The 20,136-nt window shown below is 39.3% G+C and overlaps 3 protein-coding genes across 3 annotated transcripts; 2 read left to right on the top strand and 1 right to left on the bottom strand.

Annotated features, from left to right (window-relative positions):
• Window positions 1–6,982: 6,982 nt before the first annotated feature.
• LOC109211585 (probable leucine-rich repeat receptor-like protein kinase At1g68400) lies at window positions 6,983–10,526 on the top strand. Its single transcript, XM_019375133.1, has 3 exons — window positions 6,983–8,075; window positions 8,822–9,211; window positions 9,801–10,526. The coding sequence occupies exons 1-3, from the start codon at window positions 7,226–7,228 to the stop codon at window positions 10,442–10,444; spliced, it is 1,884 nt and encodes a 627-aa protein (XP_019230678.1). The 5' UTR covers window positions 6,983–7,225; the 3' UTR covers window positions 10,445–10,526.
• Window positions 10,527–11,351: 825 nt separating this feature from the next.
• On the top strand, window positions 11,352–13,299 carry LOC109211582 (probable aquaporin TIP3-2). The gene is made up of 3 exons (XM_019375129.1): window positions 11,352–11,982; window positions 12,299–12,549; window positions 12,640–13,299. Exons 1-3 carry the CDS (start codon window positions 11,844–11,846, stop codon window positions 13,030–13,032), a joined length of 783 nt encoding a protein of 260 aa, XP_019230674.1. The 5' UTR covers window positions 11,352–11,843; the 3' UTR covers window positions 13,033–13,299.
• A 335-nt stretch (window positions 13,300–13,634) lies between these two features.
• Window positions 13,635–19,921, bottom strand: LOC109211581. Its single transcript, XM_019375128.1, has 7 exons — window positions 19,743–19,921; window positions 18,810–19,266; window positions 18,208–18,327; window positions 18,064–18,117; window positions 17,230–17,393; window positions 14,881–15,057; window positions 13,635–14,000 (listed from the first exon to the last, which is right to left on the bottom strand). The coding sequence occupies exons 2-7, from the start codon at window positions 19,209–19,211 to the stop codon at window positions 13,790–13,792; spliced, it is 1,128 nt and encodes a 375-aa protein (XP_019230673.1). The 5' UTR covers window positions 19,212–19,266; window positions 19,743–19,921; the 3' UTR covers window positions 13,635–13,789.
• Between the last annotated feature and the right edge of the window lie 215 nt (window positions 19,922–20,136).

Genomic DNA, 20,136 nt, shown 5'->3' with positions numbered 1-20,136 from the left:
GTTGCGGTATTCATGGTACTTCCTCTCCATCTTCTTAAAAATGGTTGTGCGCCTCTCATCTCGGCGAGCACTCTATATCTCCAAAATAATGGTCTGAAAAGAGAAGAAAAATAGAGGAAGAAAATCAAAGTCGACAAGAAAAATAGCGTGCAATGCACGGAAACTAGAAAGGTTGGAAAACTTACCCTAAGGGCGAGGCCGGCTATACCCGTCGACAGGGTGGCATCGTCCAATATCTCGAGGGTCCTGCCCTCCACGTCAGAGCAAAGAGGAACTAAGGAGGGGAATACATTCTCTGTATTCACCAGCAATTCCCGATCCATAGGAACCACGATGGTCCTCGAGGACCCATCTAGCCTGACTTTGATGCGAGTAAACCAATCGCTCAGCATTCGAACCTCACCAGGATCTAGATCGGATCCCGTCTCATAACCGTCCTCGGCAACCCCTTACCTATTTCGTCGGCAGACGAGGTGGGAACATCAACTGTCCGGAAGGATGATCGCTCATCTTGCCGAACAATACCTAGAACCTCTAAGGACAGTCCACCGGTTCTGACGTCGGCATCGAAAAGGGGCATGCTCCCTGCGCCTTCCGATGATGGCCGGACTTCAGACTGAAGATGTGCACCATCTTTAGACATGGTGGCGGCCTGCTCACGATTATTTCGGGAAGAGTCTACAGCTCGTATTGTCCCATCGCCGACGTCTACCAACCTCCATTTACGAGGAACCAAATCCTCCTCGCTCGGTGATGACTCATCTATTAAATGAAGCAAGGGAGAGGCCGGAGTTGCTGGCACTAATGGTGTCAATGATCAAGCAGACCTAATAGAAAAAGGAGGCGGAACGGAAGTGGAGAACCGGGCCGGCCTGGCCACAGTAACAGCAAGAACGCACCCCGTTGTAGTGTTTCTCTAGCGAAATGCAGGATCTAGGGCCCTCGGCCTCCTCGAGGATCCCCGGGCTAAAAACAAAAGAGAAAGAAATTTAAGAGATCGGTCCTCACAAAACGATAAGAAGCAAGCGACCATAGGGCCATGACAATAAAGATCTAAAATGGGTAAACTCACCAGTCGCAGAAGGCGCATGCCTGAGCTTCTTGAGGAAGGCCGCCTATTCACGGATCCCCGCTGCGTAGGGGAGAACCTGGCTCACCCAATCATGTATGTCCTCGACCAAGGGAGGGGGTGCAGTCTTGGCTGCAAAAAAGAGCAAAATGTCAATTATAGTTGAAATTAGCGGGACCAAGGCATAATACAAAAGAAGAGAGAAAAGGGGAGAGATGCTTATGGGCATAGTTTTAGACCTCGGGGAACTCGCTTGCATTGACCACCACGTCCTCAATTTTGACGTAGAATTAATTGAGCCAAAACTAGCAGTTTGCCTTGTCGTCTATATTCACTACTAGACACTTGCTACCCTAGTAGCGAAGATGTAGCATCGTCCCCCTATGAAAGCTAGGGGCGAAGAGGTGCATTAAGTGGCAGAGTGTCACCTCGACCCCGGCTAGTTCCGCATACTTTGTAAGCATGCGGATATGTTTATAGATATATGAAGAAAGTTAGGCCGGGCAGACGCGGTAATAGCTACAGAACTCCTCGGCCAAGGGGAGGATGGGAAAAGAGTAAACGACATGGAAAGGGTACGTGTAGAAAGCGTTGTACCCAGGACGGTGTATTTGCACCACATCGTGCCTTGCTGACTAGGTCTATGCGAGCAGGAATTTTGAATCTATCCCTAAATTCGGCAAGGCCCACCTCTTTCATCAACGACTCCAAAACTTCAGGGTTGTCTTCAGGCACCTTTGAAAAATCTGATATGTCTTTGTCACTAAGGGATTATCTCATCCATCATAGGAAGGTTCCCGTCTTCAATAGCAACTGAAACGCTATCATCATGGGGAGGCATGCGCACTGCCAAAGGAACAGGTTCAGTTGCCCTCCCAGAACTAGAAGATGCATTAACCATCTTTGTTTGTTTGTATATGAAGAAGATATAAGCACAGAGGAGTCATGAGTAGCAAAAATCACCAGAACGGTGAAAACAAGGATACGAGAGTAAAGATAACGGGAGCAGGAACTCTGAATGAAGAAGGAAGAAGGAGATGCAGGGATTAAATATTTGAGAATGCAAAGAGTAAGGCAAAGGGTTTCATATCCCTATTTATAAGAACTCAGGCATCAAAATAGAGAAAGCAAACTGTCAATGCCCAGCGCAGGTATCGAAACGGCAAAGGCATGGGAAACGACGCAAGGCATCGGGAAAACACGTAAAATGACGCATGAAGTCATGACATCACTCTGAATCGACATGACGCTAGGTTACGGCTCACAAAGGGCCACATTGCCACCTCATCTGAGACGTTACTACTTAACCTGCTCGCCTAAATTTCTCAACCACAACTAACGGAGTTCGCTCATCTAGGTCGTCCAAAGTTGGCCTCAATAAGCGGAGGGACTAACTGTATGGGTCAAAATCTGCCCTAAGGGAATTTAGCATGATGGGGAATTAGAAAAGGTGATGCGGCCGAGGTCGACTAGTAAATAGTAAGACTCGTAGCCGGGCAGTCAACGATGGTCGAGGTCAAGCATCAAGGACAGAGCACTAACGGCTACTTTTTGTAATAGGATATTATAGAGAATATTCCAGAGAATATTTGAATATTCTCTGCATTTGTACTATTAGGGTTGATTAAGTGTATGGCTCATATAAATAGAAAAAGAGATAAGGGGATAAGGCATGTAATATCCATTTGATAAGAACACTTTCTGAGAAGAAGACTTTCTCTCTAGAAAAGACAAACATTGCATTTTCATTATGTCACGACCCGGATTTCCCACCCTCGGGAGTCGTGATGGCGCCTACTAATAGGAGCTAGGCAAGCCAATTAATTTAACACTTCTCTCAACATCATTAACAGTATAAAGAGGAACGAGGCAATTAATATAAAAGCGGAAGTCTCGAAACATAAATAACTGAAACCAAGTGCGGAAATTCAAATACACCTCTACCCAGATCTGGTGTCACTAACTCACGAGCTTCTACTAAATGCTAAATACAAAGTCTGAATAAGAATACAGTACTGTCTGATCCGATACAAGGGAAATCAAACGAAAGACAGAGATTAGAGAGACTCCGGGCCATGCGGACGCCAGCAAGCTACCTCGGAAATCTCCGGACTGAAGTAAGCCCCCAACGCTCCTACTGCTGTCCAAAGGCTCCTGCTTCGGTACTATGATCTGTGCAAAAAGCATAGAAGTGTAGCATTCAGCACAACCGACCCCATGTGCTGGTAAGTGCCTGGCCTAACCCCGGCGAAGTAGTGACGAGGCTAGACAGGACCTACCAAAAACAACCTGTGCAGATATATATATATATACAAAGGCAACAGAAATAACAACAGAGAATATCAACTAAAAAGGGGAAGGGGGCATGCTCGGGGAAAATACAGTGAATACAGATCAACGGATATAACGACGAAACTATCTTTAACCATATCTCATATATAAGTGGTCGGCGCGCCACACGATCCCGTTTCTTAATTCATAAGTGGACGGCGTGCCACACGATCCCATTTCATAATATATAAGTATAAGTGGTCGGCGTGCCACACGATCCCATTTCATAATATATAAGTGGTCGGCGTGCCACACGATCCCATTTTATAATGAATAATATCATATAATCTGGCTTTGTAAAGAAGGCCCCATTAGGGGAATTCGACAACATAACACTTTAACCCGGCAAGGGTACAACTAACAGCCCAAATATCCCGGCAAGGGAGAGTACATAATAATAGTCTACACGTCCCGGCAAGGGAATAATCACAACACATCCTCTTTTAAATCACTTCTTTCTCAACTATCACATTCTTGTTCGAGCCAACGCTCCAAAATATACCAATCACAATTCTTCCTCAACCGTTCACATTATATGAAATTTATCAATTAAACAAGGAAGTTGTGTCACATCATTCGAATTAAAAGCAATTAAGACTCACGGTCATGCTAGACTCCGGTGCATAGACAACCGTCACCATGCCTATACACCGTACTCCACATTTAGCAAGTAGAAAATAACATCCTAATCCTATTCCCTCAAGCCAAAGTTAGAACAAACACTTACCTCGGTCCAAGAATAGCAATCAACTCTCTAATACCGCCTTTCCTCTACAATCCAACTCCGAAACAATGATATCTAGGCATAATTAGTTCAATAATATCAATAAGGGCTCAAAACATAATCCCATAGCCTAGAAATGAAATTCCTATCATTCTTCCAAAAACACCAAAATTCGACACCGGTCCCACATGGTCCAAACACGAGGCTCGGACCAAAACCCAATCACCCATAACCCCACGAGTTCAAATATATAATTTATTTCAAGATTCGACCCCAAATTGAGGTTGAATCACCCAAAATCCCCAAAGCCCTAACTCTACCCAAAACCCCCATTTTCTACTTTGAATTCATGATTTAGGGCTAGGAAATTAGTGATTAGTGGAAGGAATTAAGAGGGAAAGAAGTTAAGAACACTTACCTAAGAGGCTATGGAGAAAGAAGCTCTTCAAAATCGCCTATGGAGTGTTAGAGAGAGGAGCTCGTGTGAAGAAATGGCTAAATCCCGAGCTACTGATTCTGTTTTGAACTTAATAATTCGTTGGGCAAAATTGCCCTTCGCGTTCGCGGGAAAGGGGCCGCGTTCGCGAAGGGTAAACTGGACACTCCATCGCGAACGCGTGAAATAGAATGCGAACGCGTAGAAGAAAATGTTGGGGGGGGGGGGTCCAGGGACTGTTATACGCGAACGCGTGAGGGGCCACACGAACGCGTTGAGGAAGCTGGTAAAGCTACGCGTTCGCGATAGTGAGGATGCGAACGCGTAGGAGGGGGAATTTGAACTACCCGATCGCGTGAAGTAGGACGCGAACGCGTAAGAGGGGAAGACCAAAGCACTGCGAACGCGAGCCTGAGGTCGCGTTCGCGAAGAACAAAATGCCTGTGTAAAAAATGCAGCAGAATCTGATCCTTTCCTAAGTGTAAAAACACCCCGAACCACCTCCAATTCACTCCCGAGCCCTCGGGGTTCCTAACCAATCACACACACTAACTCAATAACATCCTATAAACTTACTCGAGCGATCAAATCGCCAAAATAATATCAAAAATCATTGAATCAAGCCTCAAGATCATCATTTTCATTTCAAACTTCATAACTTTAAATTTTAGATATTTAGGTCCGAAACACGTCAAATGACATCCGATTTCGACCAAACTTTACAGAAAGCGCTTAACACATATTTAAGACTTGTACCGGGCGTCGGAACCAAAATATGAGCCCGATACCATAGTCTTTTAATCAATTTTCATTTCCATTTTCCTTAATAATTTCAGAAAAATAATTTCACAGAAAAATTCATTTATCGGGCTCTCGACCTCGAAATTCGACTCCGGCCCGAGTCTCATATTTTTCTACGGATCCTCCGGGACCGTCAAATCACGGGTCCGGGTCCGTTTACCAAAAATGTTGACCAAAGTCAACTTTAATCATTTTAAAGCCACATTTTGAAATTTTTCACAGAATTTAACATATAATCTTTCCGGCTACGCGCCCGGACTGCGCACGCAAATGGAGGCAACTAAAGGTGAGGTTTTCAAGGCCTCGGAAGCACGAAAAAAGAGAGAAATCCGGTGATGACCCTTTGGGTCGTCACACATTAAGATTCTATCATCCAGTATTCAATACTTTTTCACCAGATCCGAGAATATATCCAACATTTTAGGATTTGTCTGTCATTCATCATTGTCAGAAAGAGGAATCATCCAACTCATTCAATATTGGGTGAATCATTCTCTTTATTTACGTTAATGCCATTTATTGCTTTTTACTACTTGATATTTATCTCTCATTATTCAAACCGTTTAAAATATTAAATGCACATTGCATTTGATCTCCCACCAACGTTGTTCTACGTTATTTGTGTTAACTGATTATAAATCTAGAGAAATTATCATTAATTAGGTTTAATCCCTCATTGTATAAAAAGTTTGTTTAGCCAAAATTTACGCTTTTTGGTCAAACACCCCGCCCCTATCTTTCCTGCTTTTGTTAGAGATAGTATGTGTACTATGTTGTCAGACTAGTCTCCCTGTGTAATGAACCTTTTTACTTTGAATAAAAGTCCTTTATTACCACCAAAAAAAACATTGATGATGTTATGTTTGATATATTATCCCATGAAGAATCATATTTATCACCTCTTGAATCATGAAAAGTGGAATTAAAATACAAAATGTTGTGGAACTGCCCACATGGCCACTTTTTGCAAATGAAACTTCTGTCTATGGTCCAGAAATGAGGTTATTATAAAGCCTTTAGCCGTCTCCTATACCCTACAATACAAACTAAATTCTTAGTCGCCAACTATAAAAGGAAATAATAAACTTCTTTGACAATGATATCATTTGACCAAATTCCCTATATCAACGCAAATGAAAAGTTTAAGTACTGATTATTTCCATTGACACTACAAGTCTGAATTTCTCACCGAATGAGTGAGACTCTAGGAACTGTTAGAGAACAAAATGTCAAAAAAATAGGAAGGAAAAAATTTCAACAATGTTTTGTTACAACTGCTGCCAACTCTAATCACTCTCATTGAAATCAACTTCATATCCTCAATGTAGATTATCATATAATTAAGCACAATATTTTAATATAGTATATATTACACTATCAAGAAAAACTTCAATCCTATAAATGTCTATGATTAAGACTTTCCTAGAGTTTTATTATATAGCTGTCAACAACCCTAATAATTATCATGCATAGTTCAACCCCTTGCCCCAAACATCCTGCTAATCCTACCAACTAAAAAACATCATTTTTTTTTCAAACATCGTGTTTGTACGTGTCTTGTTTAATATAATTCTTTGTTGTGTCCGCTTTCACGTCTTCATCTCGGAATCTTTAGCAGCTTTGCTTTGCCTTGTCTACTACGTCAAACCTGTCTTAAATAATACTCCATATATTATACAAAGAGAGAACTCGGTAATGGAGATCACTATAACACCAATTATCTGCATAGTTTTTGAATTTTGAACCGTTTTGACACTGTTGTAATTATACCCATGTTTTGTATTTCTTCAAGTTGTCTACTACAGGTAAAATTTCAGGCTATTACTTATCTATACTCTTCAAAGTCAAGGGTGCCACGACCAGAATGAGAAAGTTGGCTCCTTTAACGCGTAGGCTCCTATTTTTCGCGTTGTTTCTGGTGGTGGAATCAGGTGATCAGATCAATGAATTCTATCCAAATGAAAGAGATGCCTTATTGCAGCTTAGAGATAGTGTAAAATCAAGTGTGTTTGATTTGCATTCACATTGGACAGGTCCTCCTTGTTACAAGAACCTGAGTAATTGGGCTGGAATTCTTTGTTCTGATGGACATGTCATTCACTTAGTTTTAGAAGAAATTCAGCTAACTGGTTCTCTTCCACCAACATTCTTGGAACAAATAACTTTCTTGAAAAAACTCAGCTTTAGAAACAATTTCTTGTATGGTTCTCTACCTAATCTCACAGGTCTAGTTTATCTAGAATTTGTGTTACTTTCAGATAATCGATTTTCGGGTTCGATTCCAGAAGGGTACATTGAGTTGCAAAATTTGACAGAATTAGAGCTCCAGGGAAATGATATTGAAGGTTCAATTCCACCATTTGATCAGCAGAGTTTGATTGTTTTCAATGTGTCTTCTAATAAACTTGAAGGACCTATACCTGAAACTTCTGTTTTACAAAGATTTCCAAGGAGTTGTTATGGAAATAACTCAAATTTGTGTGGTGGAATTATAGGAATACCTTGTCCAATACCACCTTTTAGTCCACCAAAATCACCAATTCCTTATATATCTCCACCCTCACCAGGTGAAAAGAAGAAGAATGGTCTTAAAGTTTGGAGTATTGCTTTGATAGCAGCAGCAGCAGCACTTGTCCCTCTATCAATAATGTTCATTTTACTTGGTTACTTTAGAAGATCTAAGAGAAAAGAAACACAAGGAGAACACAAGGAAGGTAAGAGTAGTTACATTTTATATATTTAAGGGGGAGCCTTAGCGTAACTGGTAAAGTTGTTGTCGTGTGATCAGGAGGTCGAGCGTTCGAGCCGTGGAAACAGCCTCTTGCAGAAATGCAGGGTAAGGCTGCATACAACAGATTCTTGTGGTCCGGTCCTTCCCCCGACCCCGCATATAGTAGGAGCTTAGTGCATCGGACTGCCCTTTTAATCCTGTGCCAGTTTTCCGGGGGAAAGGTTATTGCTTAGATCGAATTAGATGAGCAAGTCATCTGGTGCAGGGCTGTTTTTTCGACTGGGAACGAGACAGGGGAGCGGGAGTTGGCTGTAACTGAGACATATTTTTCGGATGTACGATATAGATTTTTTCTAAAAGGAACCATTTTTTTAAAACTGCGAGAGGAAGGTCATTCAGAACTCGTTGGCTCCGGAGGGGCTAAAGATGATTATTTTGTGACAGGAAGACAACCAATTCATTCCCATTATGACGTCAAAGTCAACCATTTCTAGCTCAATAAGATTGGCTCTAGTCACTCGGCCCTGAACTGTAACTATACAACATAGAACTAGATTAGCTACTGAGTTGGACTTACAAATCCACAACTTTTTTTGGGTTTTTTTTGGTTTCTCTTTTATTCAATTTGGACATATTGCAAAAATATAGGAGGAGGATGACATGTGATGATAGAGTAGTTTATATTGTTATTATTTCCTCTTTTGACATTTCCAATTTTAATTTTGACAGGAAATATTTCAAATGAGAATGTGAAAAAGAGAAGGTATTGGTCAGAGAGCACAGAAGATCCAGAAAGAACATTGGAATTAGAATTCTTTGACAAGGATACATCAGTGTTTGACATGGATGATTTACTAAGGGCATCAGCTGAAGTGTTAGGAAAAGGAAAGCTAAGCACAACATATAAAGCAATACTGGAATCTGGTGTTGTTGTTGCTGTTAAGAGACTCAAAGAAATGAATTCATTGAGCAAAAAGGAATTTATCCAGCAGATGCAGTTGCTTGGTAAACTGAGACATGAAAACCTTGTGGAGATGATTTCATTCTACTACTCAAAGGAAGAGAAGCTCATTGTTTATGAATATGTTCCCTATGGTGACTTGTTCGAGCTATTACATGGTTTGTTCATTAACTCTATTTTTTCTTTCTTTTTCTGGCAAAGTAAATATCTTAATTTTACTCAGAGTTATACTTTGAGACTATTCATTGTTATCAGGAAATTGTGCCATAATTTTACTTCTATTATAGTTTAGGGCTATTTATACCCTTTCCTTTAGCAAATCGTCTCGTATTTCTGCATGAACTCGACTAGATGAATTCAACGTGTCACATTCGGGGAAAGAGAAAGGGGAGCTTTGGAGCAATAGTCAAGTTGTGATCTATAGGTCATGCATTCGAACCGTAGAATCAGCCATTGATTCTTGCATCAGGATAGGCTACTTACATCACATCCATTTACGGTGTGGCCTTCCAGACCCTGTGTGAATGCTAGATACTTTGTGCACCGGGCGGCCTTTTACAATTGAAAAAAGATCCAAATTGACACTCTTTTTTTAATTATGGTTTAGATTACCTCATGTTATACACTTATACTTCAAGTTCGACTCTGTTAGGCTATAGAGCAAATATAAGCCGATTTACTCATAGCAAATCATCCCTTTTTTACCCTTAAAATTACCTTTTAAAAAGTAATGATTCTTGGTTGCAGAAAACAGAGGAATTGGGAGACAACCACTAAATTGGACAGCAAGAATATCAATCATAAAGGATGTTGCAAAGGCTCTGAATTTCTTGCACCAGTCATTACCATCACATAAGGTGCCACATGGAAACATCAGATCAAAAAATGTTCTAATCCAACAAGACCCCAACAACAAGAATTACCATTCCAAGCTAACAGATTATGGATTCTTGCCTTTGCTACAATCTAAAGAATCCTCAAAAAAATTAGCAGTGGGAAAATCTCCAGAGTTCTGTCAAGGGAAAAAGCTAACAAGAAAAGCTGATATCTATTGCTTTGGTATTCTACTCTTAGAAGTAATCACTGGAAAAATACCAGGTGAATTATTCTCACCAGAAAATGGGGTTACAAGTATTGCTGATGATGATCTTTCTGAGTGGGTTAGAACAGTGGTAAATAATGATTGGTCAACTGATATTTTGGATATGGAAATATTAGCACAAAAGGAAGGGTATAATGAAATGTTGAAACTTACTGAATTGGCTCTAGAGTGTACAGATGAGGTACCAGAAAAGAGGCCAAAAATGAGTCAAGTGTTTAGAAGAATAGAAGAGATTGAGGTTGAACAAAAGAGATCAGTTAATGATGTTGAAGATGATTCAGTTTCTTAGTTGAAGTTTCCTTTCTAAACTGTAATCAAGAAAGTTAGAAATTTAGCTTTAAAGCAGAGTTAATTTAATTAGTTTTATGATATTATTTTCATTCTACAAGCTAATTCTTTGTAGATCTTTGATAATTATTTCCAATGTTCATCTTTTACTAGATGAAAATTAAATACCCATTTGAATTAACACATAGTACAATGTTTCTTTTTCATTTTTTTTTTTTTTGGATAGCTGTATTATTATTTGAATAAATTCAATAAAAGAATTTGGCCTGTGCGGCTAATCCCAAGTTTGGATAAAAAGAAGGGTCGCAGTTGGTTGATAGGTAAAACTAATCAAACACAAGTCGCATAAGGCCGTACTCAGCTAACCACGGGTTACATTGGCACCTATGACCTATGTATGAGATGAAAAATAGGCTTAGTTCTATGACATCGCCACATAAAAGTAAGAGAGTATTCTTATATAATATTGAAATAAGATGAGCTTAAATGAGCGATAAAATTCGTATATAACCGACTTCTTGATTGGTATTAGGATGTAGTATTGCATTCCAAGAAAATAATATTCACAATTCAAATGGATACATCTAGAAAATGGTAATATATATATATATATATATAATATTCTGATTCGAAAAATGAGTAATCAACTTGAAGAGTAACACGTTTGAAGAGTAACACGTCCTCCTCAGGTTGAAGAAGAATAGTATTCCCCATTCTGATTCTGTACATAATAATGCATGTAGTAGCTGGGAAACTTCTGAGGTGTGGGGCCAATTGATTTTGGCAGCAAGCAAAAGGATGACGATAAAGTTTTGAATAAAGCCCAAATTTTCTTGAATTTGTTGCAGTTTGTGGATGAACATGAGTTCAGCTGATAGGAAATAAAAGAGAAGCAACTCGAACATATATAGGTTTCATTTAATTCAAGTATATAGTAGTGTGGATGGAGTTTGGAAGTAAGTCTTTGGGTTTGAGCTTAGCCTCTTAGGTGGAAGAAGAGTAAGAAGAAAACGGTGCTAATTGGATTGAAACAGACACCTATGTAGTACGTGTCAATACTCATGCACACTTTCACCCAAGTGTCCACTTCATTCCAAACTCCATTTTTTGTCTTAACTTAAACCACCCATCTACTTCTATTATAACACCATATATCTCCTTCTTGGTTACCCTCATCTTTCTTTGAGCTCTTCGTCTTTATCTTCTCTTCTTTCTTGATTTCTTCTGTGACTTCATATATTCTGTGCGACTTCATTCAGCTTTGATCACTAATTAATATCTCAAGAAAGTTTCAGAGCAATAATCTTACAGCTCTGATCAGTGGTACTAAAGCTGCTAATTGATTGTGAAAGCTGTTGGTTCGAAAGAAACAGAACAAAGAACATAACAGATAATAATCTATGGCTATGCCAGCGCGGAGATATGCATTTGGGAGGGCGGATGAAGCCACCCACCCTGATTCCATGCGCGCCACCTTATCTGAGCTCCTCTCCACCTTCATCTTCGTCTTTGCCGGTGAAGGCACCGTTCTTGCTCTTGGTAAGTGGTATCCTATCCCTTTCATTTTATAGGATGGTGTGATTAGGTACAGTGACATGTTAGAAGGTAAGTACATTCTGAACTTGTAGTGTAAAATCATGCCTATCACATTTCTATAGCGATAGAGTAAATAACAAAAACGTACAGGTTGAAAAAGAAAGTGTGTGTATCATCTTAGTTCAGCTATTTTATGCTGTCAATCATGATTTCTTACCAGGTTGAAGAATATATAGTTCTAACACTATCTTAAGCAGAGACACTTGTCATCATGCATGCATGCACAGAGGTTGTATCACTATGAATATTTGTTGTGCAGATAAGTTGTACCCGGATTCGGCATTAGGAGCATCAAGACTGACAGCGATAGCGCTGGCGCAAGCGCTATCGTTCTTTGCAGCCGTAGCCTCCAGCCTGAACGTTTCTGGAGGACATATCAATCCAGCTGTTACCTTTGGTGCGCTTGTTGGGGGCAGGATATCCGTCGTTCGTGCTGTCTACTATTGGTTAGCTCAGCTTGTAGGTGCTGTTATAGCCTCTCTCTTATTGAGGCTTGCTACTGATGGCTTGGTATATTCTTCTCTTTGTTGTTTTAACATCTTTACTCCTGTTGTATCTGAGATTGAGGCGTAATTGTTGTTGATGTTGATGTTTTTCCAGCGGCCACTGGGATTCTCAGTGGCAGCAGGAGTTGGCAACCTGAATGCACTTGTGATGGAGATAGTGATGACGTTCGGACTAGTCTACACAGTATATGCAACTGCCATTGATCCAAGGAGGGGAAGCTTGCACACCATTGCCCCACTTGCTATTGGTTTCATTTTAGGGGCAAATGTCCTAGTGGGTGGGCCTTTTGAGGGAGGATCCATGAACCCTGCAAGGGCATTTGGGCCTGCTCTTGTTGGCTGGAGGTGGAGGAACCACTGGATTTACTGGTTGGGCCCTTTTGTGGGTGCAGCCCTGGCTGGACTTATCTACGAGTATGGGATCATACAGCATGAGGCCGTTCCGCGCCCGACCACCCATCAGCCATTGGCACCAGAAGATTACTAAATGCACTTCGATAGCAGTCTTCCATTTGTGAATAAGAGAGGATTGTGCTTAAAAACTGAAACTTTTATGTGAAGTTTGTACTCCAGTCTATGGTTGTCTTTTAATTCCCTTTTCTAATGTTTTCTGCATTTAGATACTTCTTTATGTAGTTGCATTTTGTAAGTTCCCCAAAATAAAGACAATGATCCCAGGAATAGCATTGTACCTTTATCCATGTGTCTATTTTCGGCTTTTTATTTTAATGGAGTCATGTTTGTGCCAGTTCAATTTTTGGCTTTGTTCATAATATTCAGCATCCAAAATCCAGTCACGTACCCACAATCCATCCCAGATTCTATTTGTGGGATCTCTCTGGGTTTGTTGTTGAATGCTAGTGAGTAGTGATTCAAATCCCACTTTGTGATTTTACTGGGTTTATTATTGTGGGTTTGTTGTTATATGCTAGGGAGTAGTGACTAGTAGTATAACATTCTACTCTCTAATGAACCAGAGGTCTAATCTAGTTACTTGTATATATCAAGGACATCCCATCAAGAAACTCATGGATGTATGATGTGAGTTAACAAGTTAAACTGTTAGGTAATTTCCTTTGCAAGTTGAGGTAAGAGTCTGAACTGAATATTTGAGCAAAAGTTTGAACTGAATATTTGACGACAGATGATGGTAGAACAGGATGAATGCCATGGCTAGGCAGATGGAAACAAATTACAACATGAAATACTGTCGTACATCAAATAGCATTCTTACTTGGAGATTGCTAAAGTTTGCCATAGAATCTGGCAACCCAAGGAGCAAGTTCAGTTACATCAGGGGTTCTAGGATTGGAGGCATAATAATCAGACCAATAACAAGGAGACATACTCTCTGTAAGTTTACTATTAGAGTAAATGCAAAATGGCAGCCAGTCTTCTCCTCCATTCATTCTTCTTTTCCGCTCTCTTGGATACGCTAATGGCGCCTGCACATACCTGCAGCCAAACAATCCCTCAAGGTTTTTTGATCCTCCAAAACGTGTTACCCTAACATAACAACTCAGTTCTGCACTGTAATAGAATGGGGATATAACTTGACTAGTTCTTTTGAAGCTGCTTTATTCTGTTCTTCTATGTGAAGGTTATACTTTACATTTTGTAGGAGTTCAAAGTGATTCTATATTATTGGGGAAGCCATTTGGATTAGTAAGTTACAGAAACATGATATGCTAAAGGCAATGAGATATTTAAAAAACTAAAACTCTTGCAAGATTATTACTATTCAGGTTTCATCAGATATATCACACAATTTTTTAAAGGAGTATCTTCTTCGTTTCATAGAGTATATTTCCAGCTAGATGCATGATTTTCGTGGCAAAATCTAATACAATTAAGTTTGGCTGCATTTTCAAAAATTATACTATAATATTAGGTCACATTTCCGTCTTCTCCATCAACATATTCTAAGAACAGAGCTCAGAGGAAAATAATCTAACACTCATGCACGCTACATTTTGCTTCAATTAAAAATTCCTTACAACTAGGAAGCATTTAATCTTACTAAGCTAGAACTCCGTGGCAAGGTTTACCACAGACAAAGACAGATGGAAAATTGTCCCAGAGTTGGTGGACAGTTTGGAAGGTGGACAGTTTGGAAGGAAAGGAACTCGAGATGTTTTGAAGATATAAGCAACCCTCTCCAGAAAATTAAGATGAAGTGTATTCTGCTGCTTCTTTTTTTGGTTTAAATCAGAATATATAGATGATCCTGTTTCAATTCTAGATGTTTCAAGCTCCTTGAAAGAAGAACAAGGATATTTATGGATATACTGAATATGTTACCTTCTCCAAAAAAAAAAAAAAAGGGAGAACGCACCTGATACCGTCAAGCTGGACATCCCAGCAGAAGTGGGTGTGACCAAAAATATGACAAGCTTTTGTGCTCCCTCTAGCTCCATGTATGTATCTTATTCGGGCCTCAAGAAAGTCAGAACCAATCATCTTTGGAAGGTTGGGATAGAAAAGCATTCTCTTCTCTGGACAAAGCTCTAGTCTGCAAAGAGATGACAATAAACAGTCCAATCAGAGTACAACAACGAAATCATCAGCATAAGATGTTTAAGGACTGCAATCTATCGGACAAAGATATTTAAAAGTTGGAGAATATACTACACTGTTCTGAGAAGAGGACTACATCTAATTTTAATTCAGTTCAAAGAACTTTTGTATCAAGCTACTCATGTACCTTCCCTGGAGAAATCCCAAATTAATAGGAAAAACAACAAACAGAAGATAAATGATGCATGAGAGTTATTGAAACAACATGTAACCCACCAACCATAGGGCCGAGTTTCCACATAGTTTTCTTCTTAAAGATAGCTAGCTACTCACGTTAATTACCTACATGGAGGACATATACCTCTCCCCTACATAAAGCGAGAAATATCTTAGAGGAAGCACCATATAGTGATACAGTATTATACAACAAGTAATGCATGCCTTGTGACCACAATTGCTTTGGAAGGGGGAGAGACAGCAAGAGAAAAGGATGAAAAAAAGTGGTAGAGAGAAAGCACTATGATACTGTAGTTAGGTCCTGTAGTAATATTGGAGGACAGTAAAGGGTGTATGCTCGCCCATACAACATTAGAGAGAACAGTAAGAAGGAGAGAGATGGAGATCTTTCAATGTATTCTTTTATCCTTGTTAATATGACACAACAGGATATTTCAGCATTTTTTTCATATTCTTGATCTCTCGATTCTCGGTATAACACATTGGTGACAAAAACTACTACTATCATTTAGCTTAGCACAACGTAATCTGAGACCATTGAAGAGAGAGTATTAATTATTAATTATTAACGCTTGACACAGGCTTGGGAGAGGACACCAATGACAGTAAACTGTACATGCTAGTAAAGCATGTTGTTATCAAAGTCCATTAAGTTGGGAAATATGACGCGATGCTTTCATTAGAGTGATAACTCCTGTAAGATGCAATATTGCTGCCCTGAAATATATGATTTTACACATGATCTTCTTGAACCTTGATTCTATGGAGTAAGCTAGTAGTGCCAGTGAGGTGGAATGTCCACTACTTTGAAGAATGTTAAGTTTTTAAGTATCCATTGCGCCCTCTTCCCCTCCCATGTTTTCTCCCCACCCCCACCCACCCCCCCCCCCCACGAAAAAAAACACAGCCCAAAGAAAAGGAAAAAGAAGTCCATCTATCTTGATGCATGTATTGATGAAAGGAGCAGTAAAGACGCTTAGCTTATTAACACAGAGCAAGACAAGAAAAGAGGAAGGCATTATCACATTCTCTACCTAAAGATTTTACAGAAGAACTGAGCAATCCAAATAAAACCCTCGTCAAAAAATGGTACAGAGAAAATACACTAGATTCAAAACATTCCGACAGGAATGTATCAATATTCTCATCGAGGCTACCAAACGAAAATGAACGTATCAATATATTCTTTCAACTCAATACAGGAAGCCATGGAGGAGAAAGAACTACGTCCAGTAACAATAATTGTCAGACCAAAGAAGGCAGCACAAGCAATGGCGGAGGCAGGATTTTCGCTAAGGGGGTTCAGAAAGAAAAAGTTAAAAATTAAAAGAGACTGTTGCCAATGGGAATTGAACCAGCAACCTCACAAAGGTTTTGAATTCCCTTGACCACTGAGCTATGCTTTTGGGTTGTGTCAAGGGGGTTCAAAATATAATATATAGAGGTACAAAACGGATTTTGTCTTATATGTACAGTGTAATTTTCCGGCGAAGGGGGTTTGGGTGAACCCCCTTTCGCCCTCCTAAATCCGCCCTTGAGCACAAGTGAGTAAGATCTGTTTAGCATAATTAATCACTCTAAAGCATTCATCTCCAGTCAATGAAAATGTCAAATAGCCCCACATTATGAAAACTTAAACATAAGTGTTCCAAATCATCTTGTTATAGTTTACGAAATTTATGCTCGCTTACGGTGGCTAGTTATGGTCAATAAGAAGCAACTGCAGTGAAATCACATTTTTAGCTGATAAAAAGTAATCCCTCATCCAGATAAAGTTGACCCACTGCATTTCTGGTCCGCCCTTCAAGAACATCGTTAAATCCTACAAGAAGCCTCTACTGCACAAGACTGAGGCTTTTCAACCATAATCGACCAAATTTTAGACTAGCAACCCAAAGAGATTTTAAAATAGCCTGAGCTACTCACTAACCTTGGAACAAAGTGTGAGAATGAAATTATTTGGTTGCATCTTGCCAGCATTTCCTGGACTGTATCCTGATTCTTGTCATTCATGGCATCAAAATGTGCAGCAAGGGAGTTATCTCCATTTATAAGTCCATCAGGCCACTTGCATGCACGGAAGTCCTTACATGCCTGTGCAAAAATTGGTGAGGGTGAATTACACTGTACTAGCATAGAAGACAGAATCAGTAAACTACTATGTATCACTAAATCAATGTCTATTAACTGTGTAATAGAAACTTGTTGAAAGAACAAAAAATAACTGTCCGAGCATTGCAAACTCACAAAAATCATAGAGAAATGTTACAATACAAGTAGCAAAATGAACAGGCTCAGAACAGTGACAGTGCATCCAAAGCAACCACAAAAAGAAGTCACTAAGATAGTTAAACAAATAAAACGCAAAAGAAGATGAGCAAGTGACTTGCAAATGTCAACTATTATCCCCATATACTCACCTACCCCATCACAGAGAGTACTTGAAGTCACCCCAAGGTAATGGGCACATTTTCCTTGGAGCAATCTGGAATCCTTTATTGAAAAAAACGAATTGCAATGGAATGCACATCACTTCAGAGCACTCTGTGAGATCAGAGATGGAAGATCTAATAATTGACTTATTTTCAGGCGAATTTCAGTGATAACAAGGAGAGCTGTTCATTTCAGTTGTCAGTAAGCTAAAGATTGGCACACTCAACTTGCTCATCTTCTGTCTATCTCGAAACAAGGGACAAGGAAGAGGCTAACATATCATCGAATTAAAAGATTGTTAGTCCTTACAAGGAGAAAGAAAGTGAATCACCAGCTCCAAAGATGGAATGCGGATGCCGGTTATGTCCTTTTCTCTATCAAAGCTCTGGGATCAAGCAGAAATGACATCAAGATGTGCATAAAATGACCCAGCTGCAAAAAGGAAATAGTTTTACAATTGTACAGTAACATTTACCTCGTGGTACCATGAGAATAGAGGAATAATTGCCAAACCATCAATGACACTAGGATTAGTTTCCACTCCAAGCGTCTGACATGCATCAAGCATTTTATCCAGCTTTTGAAGAGAATCAACCTGAATACAGAGGATGCATCACATTAATCACGTTGTATTGCTTTTAGTTTTACAAAACTACCATTATAGCAGGAAAGCAGTACTCTACTTCAGTGGCAACAGAGGAGGGAAAAAAGAAAAGAGGAGAGGAAACACCACCAATGTTCATTCTTAGAGTGTTACTTTTTCTGCATGGACGAAGCTTTTGAGACCTAAACTTAATAAGACTGTCTAAAAGGCAATGTCGTTGACTGAGAAAGGGACATGCATAAGAAACTGCAGCCATAAATGCTTCAAAAGGAGAATTTCTGTTCAGTTAAAAATCCCGCCATTAGTAACGGGATTCCATAATGTCACAAAACCATTTTAACAGAATACAATGACACATGAATGCAAAATCACAAAAACAACTAGTAACATATGATGCAAATCTACACAGTACATTTGAACTAGATTCTGTAAATCACATCTTCATGGAACGATATGAAGAAAAGCATGCTTACAAAATTCTCTTTCTCCCTACGGAGCCAAAGGTCGTGGTTTCCGGGCACAAAGAACACATGCTCAAAACTATCCTTCAAGAAGGACATTGTTAAAACAAACTTCTCATAAGTCTCTGCAACATCTCCTGCAACGAGCAGAACGTCCTTTTTCTTCCCCTTGCTAGGTAAACCCTTTACCCATTCCATGTTCTCCGAGTATTCTGTATGCAAGTCTGAAACTACAAAAACCTCCAAACCAACTGTATCTACCCTAGCAGAAGGGATAATCTTATGCCTCGTAACATCCCCCTCTTTCATGAGATATCTCCCGTTATTCTGCACTCCCATACATTTGGGAAGACATCTCGAACGTCCAGGCTGCAGAGTGAAAATCGAGCTGGACGAAATTAAGCATAGAACCATATTTTTATTGCTTTCTTCTCCTTTCCTATTTCCTCTACTCTTGAATCAGCTAATCCTACATCAGAAAATCAAAGAATTTATTCTTGAGCATGAATAACAAGCTCCTATAAAGTTGATCACTTTTAAGTACGATGCACAAAACATTTTTAATTTCTTAGAATTCAACCGCAAACAAACAGAAACCCTTCATCTCAGAAATGCAAACATAAAGCCGCAGCCTACACATTATAAATGAATAAAATAGCGATAACTGGAAAAGAATAATTGTCAACTCATGAAGCCAAAACTGTGAATACGGAAATCAATATAGTAGATAAGGTAACATTTACTTATTTATTGTAGCTAATTCTGTAAAACCAATGAACTGAATAAGAATGGCTCTTTTTACAGAAATGATGATAAAGGAGCAGAACAATTGACAATCCTAAACTTACCTATCAACATCCATTAACCTAAAATTATACAAATATACATCACCCAGGGGAATATCATATTATCATTACGGAAAGTTGAAATAGAAGATAAAAGTACCATGGTATCACTGCTAAATGATCCTTTTCTCTGTAGGTCGTCCGGAGATGAACAAGAAAATACAGAATTGTTGGAGTGATTTTATTCACTTTTTATCTCACACAGTGAGACAAAAAAGAGGCACAAAATAAAAAATTTCCAATTGTTGGAAACGGAACCCAATTATCCATAGCCTGGCATCTGTTGGAAACTGTAGTCGCACCAGCTGAATGCGTTTTATAATCGCGTTAAAATGCATTCTATAAGGCATTTACTGAAAACACCCTCAAGGTGTCACGTGTTTATTTCCAAAGAGTATTGAAATTTTAAAAAATATTTTTAGTTTCTATTTTTCAAAAATAATTTCAACCATAAGCAATTACGTATTCTTTTAAAACTCTACAAAAACTGAAAA

The sequence above is a fragment of the Nicotiana attenuata genome, unplaced genomic scaffold (genome assembly GCF_001879085.1).
Source record: "Nicotiana attenuata strain UT unplaced genomic scaffold, NIATTr2, whole genome shotgun sequence".
Lineage (NCBI taxonomy): Eukaryota > Viridiplantae > Streptophyta > Magnoliopsida > Solanales > Solanaceae > Nicotiana > Nicotiana attenuata.
Note: the sequence above shows the minus strand (reverse complement) of the source record. Positions and strands in the feature narration are given on the sequence as shown.

What these genes read in the sequence shown, in the direction of transcription:
- LOC109211585 (XM_019375133.1), top strand. Translation starts at nt 7,226, where the DNA reads ATGAGAAAGTTGGCTCCTTTAACGCGTAGGCTCCTATTTTTCGCGTTG. An exon ending in ACAAGGAGAACACAAGGAAG is followed by an intron (nt 8,076 to 8,821) that starts GTAAGAGTAGTT and finishes TAATTTTGACAG; the next exon opens with GAAATATTTCAAATGAGAAT. An exon ending in CTTGTTCGAGCTATTACATG is followed by an intron (nt 9,212 to 9,800) that starts GTTTGTTCATTA and finishes TCTTGGTTGCAG; the next exon opens with AAAACAGAGGAATTGGGAGA.
- LOC109211581 (XM_019375128.1), bottom strand. Translation starts at nt 19,211, where the DNA reads ATGGTTCTATGCTTAATTTCGTCCAGCTCGATTTTCACTCTGCAGCCT. An exon ending in GTAGGGAGAAAGAGAATTTT is followed by an intron (nt 18,328 to 18,809) that starts GTAAGCATGCTT and finishes CTCTGTATTCAG; the next exon opens with GTTGATTCTCTTCAAAAGCT. An exon ending in GTCCAGCTTGACGGTATCAG is followed by an intron (nt 14,001 to 14,880) that starts GTGCGTTCTCCC and finishes GTTTGGCTGCAG; the next exon opens with GTATGTGCAGGCGCCATTAG.
- LOC109211582 (XM_019375129.1), top strand. Translation starts at nt 11,844, where the DNA reads ATGGCTATGCCAGCGCGGAGATATGCATTTGGGAGGGCGGATGAAGCC. An exon ending in AGGCACCGTTCTTGCTCTTG is followed by an intron (nt 11,983 to 12,298) that starts GTAAGTGGTATC and finishes TTTGTTGTGCAG; the next exon opens with ATAAGTTGTACCCGGATTCG. An exon ending in GGCTTGCTACTGATGGCTTG is followed by an intron (nt 12,550 to 12,639) that starts GTATATTCTTCT and finishes ATGTTTTTCCAG; the next exon opens with CGGCCACTGGGATTCTCAGT.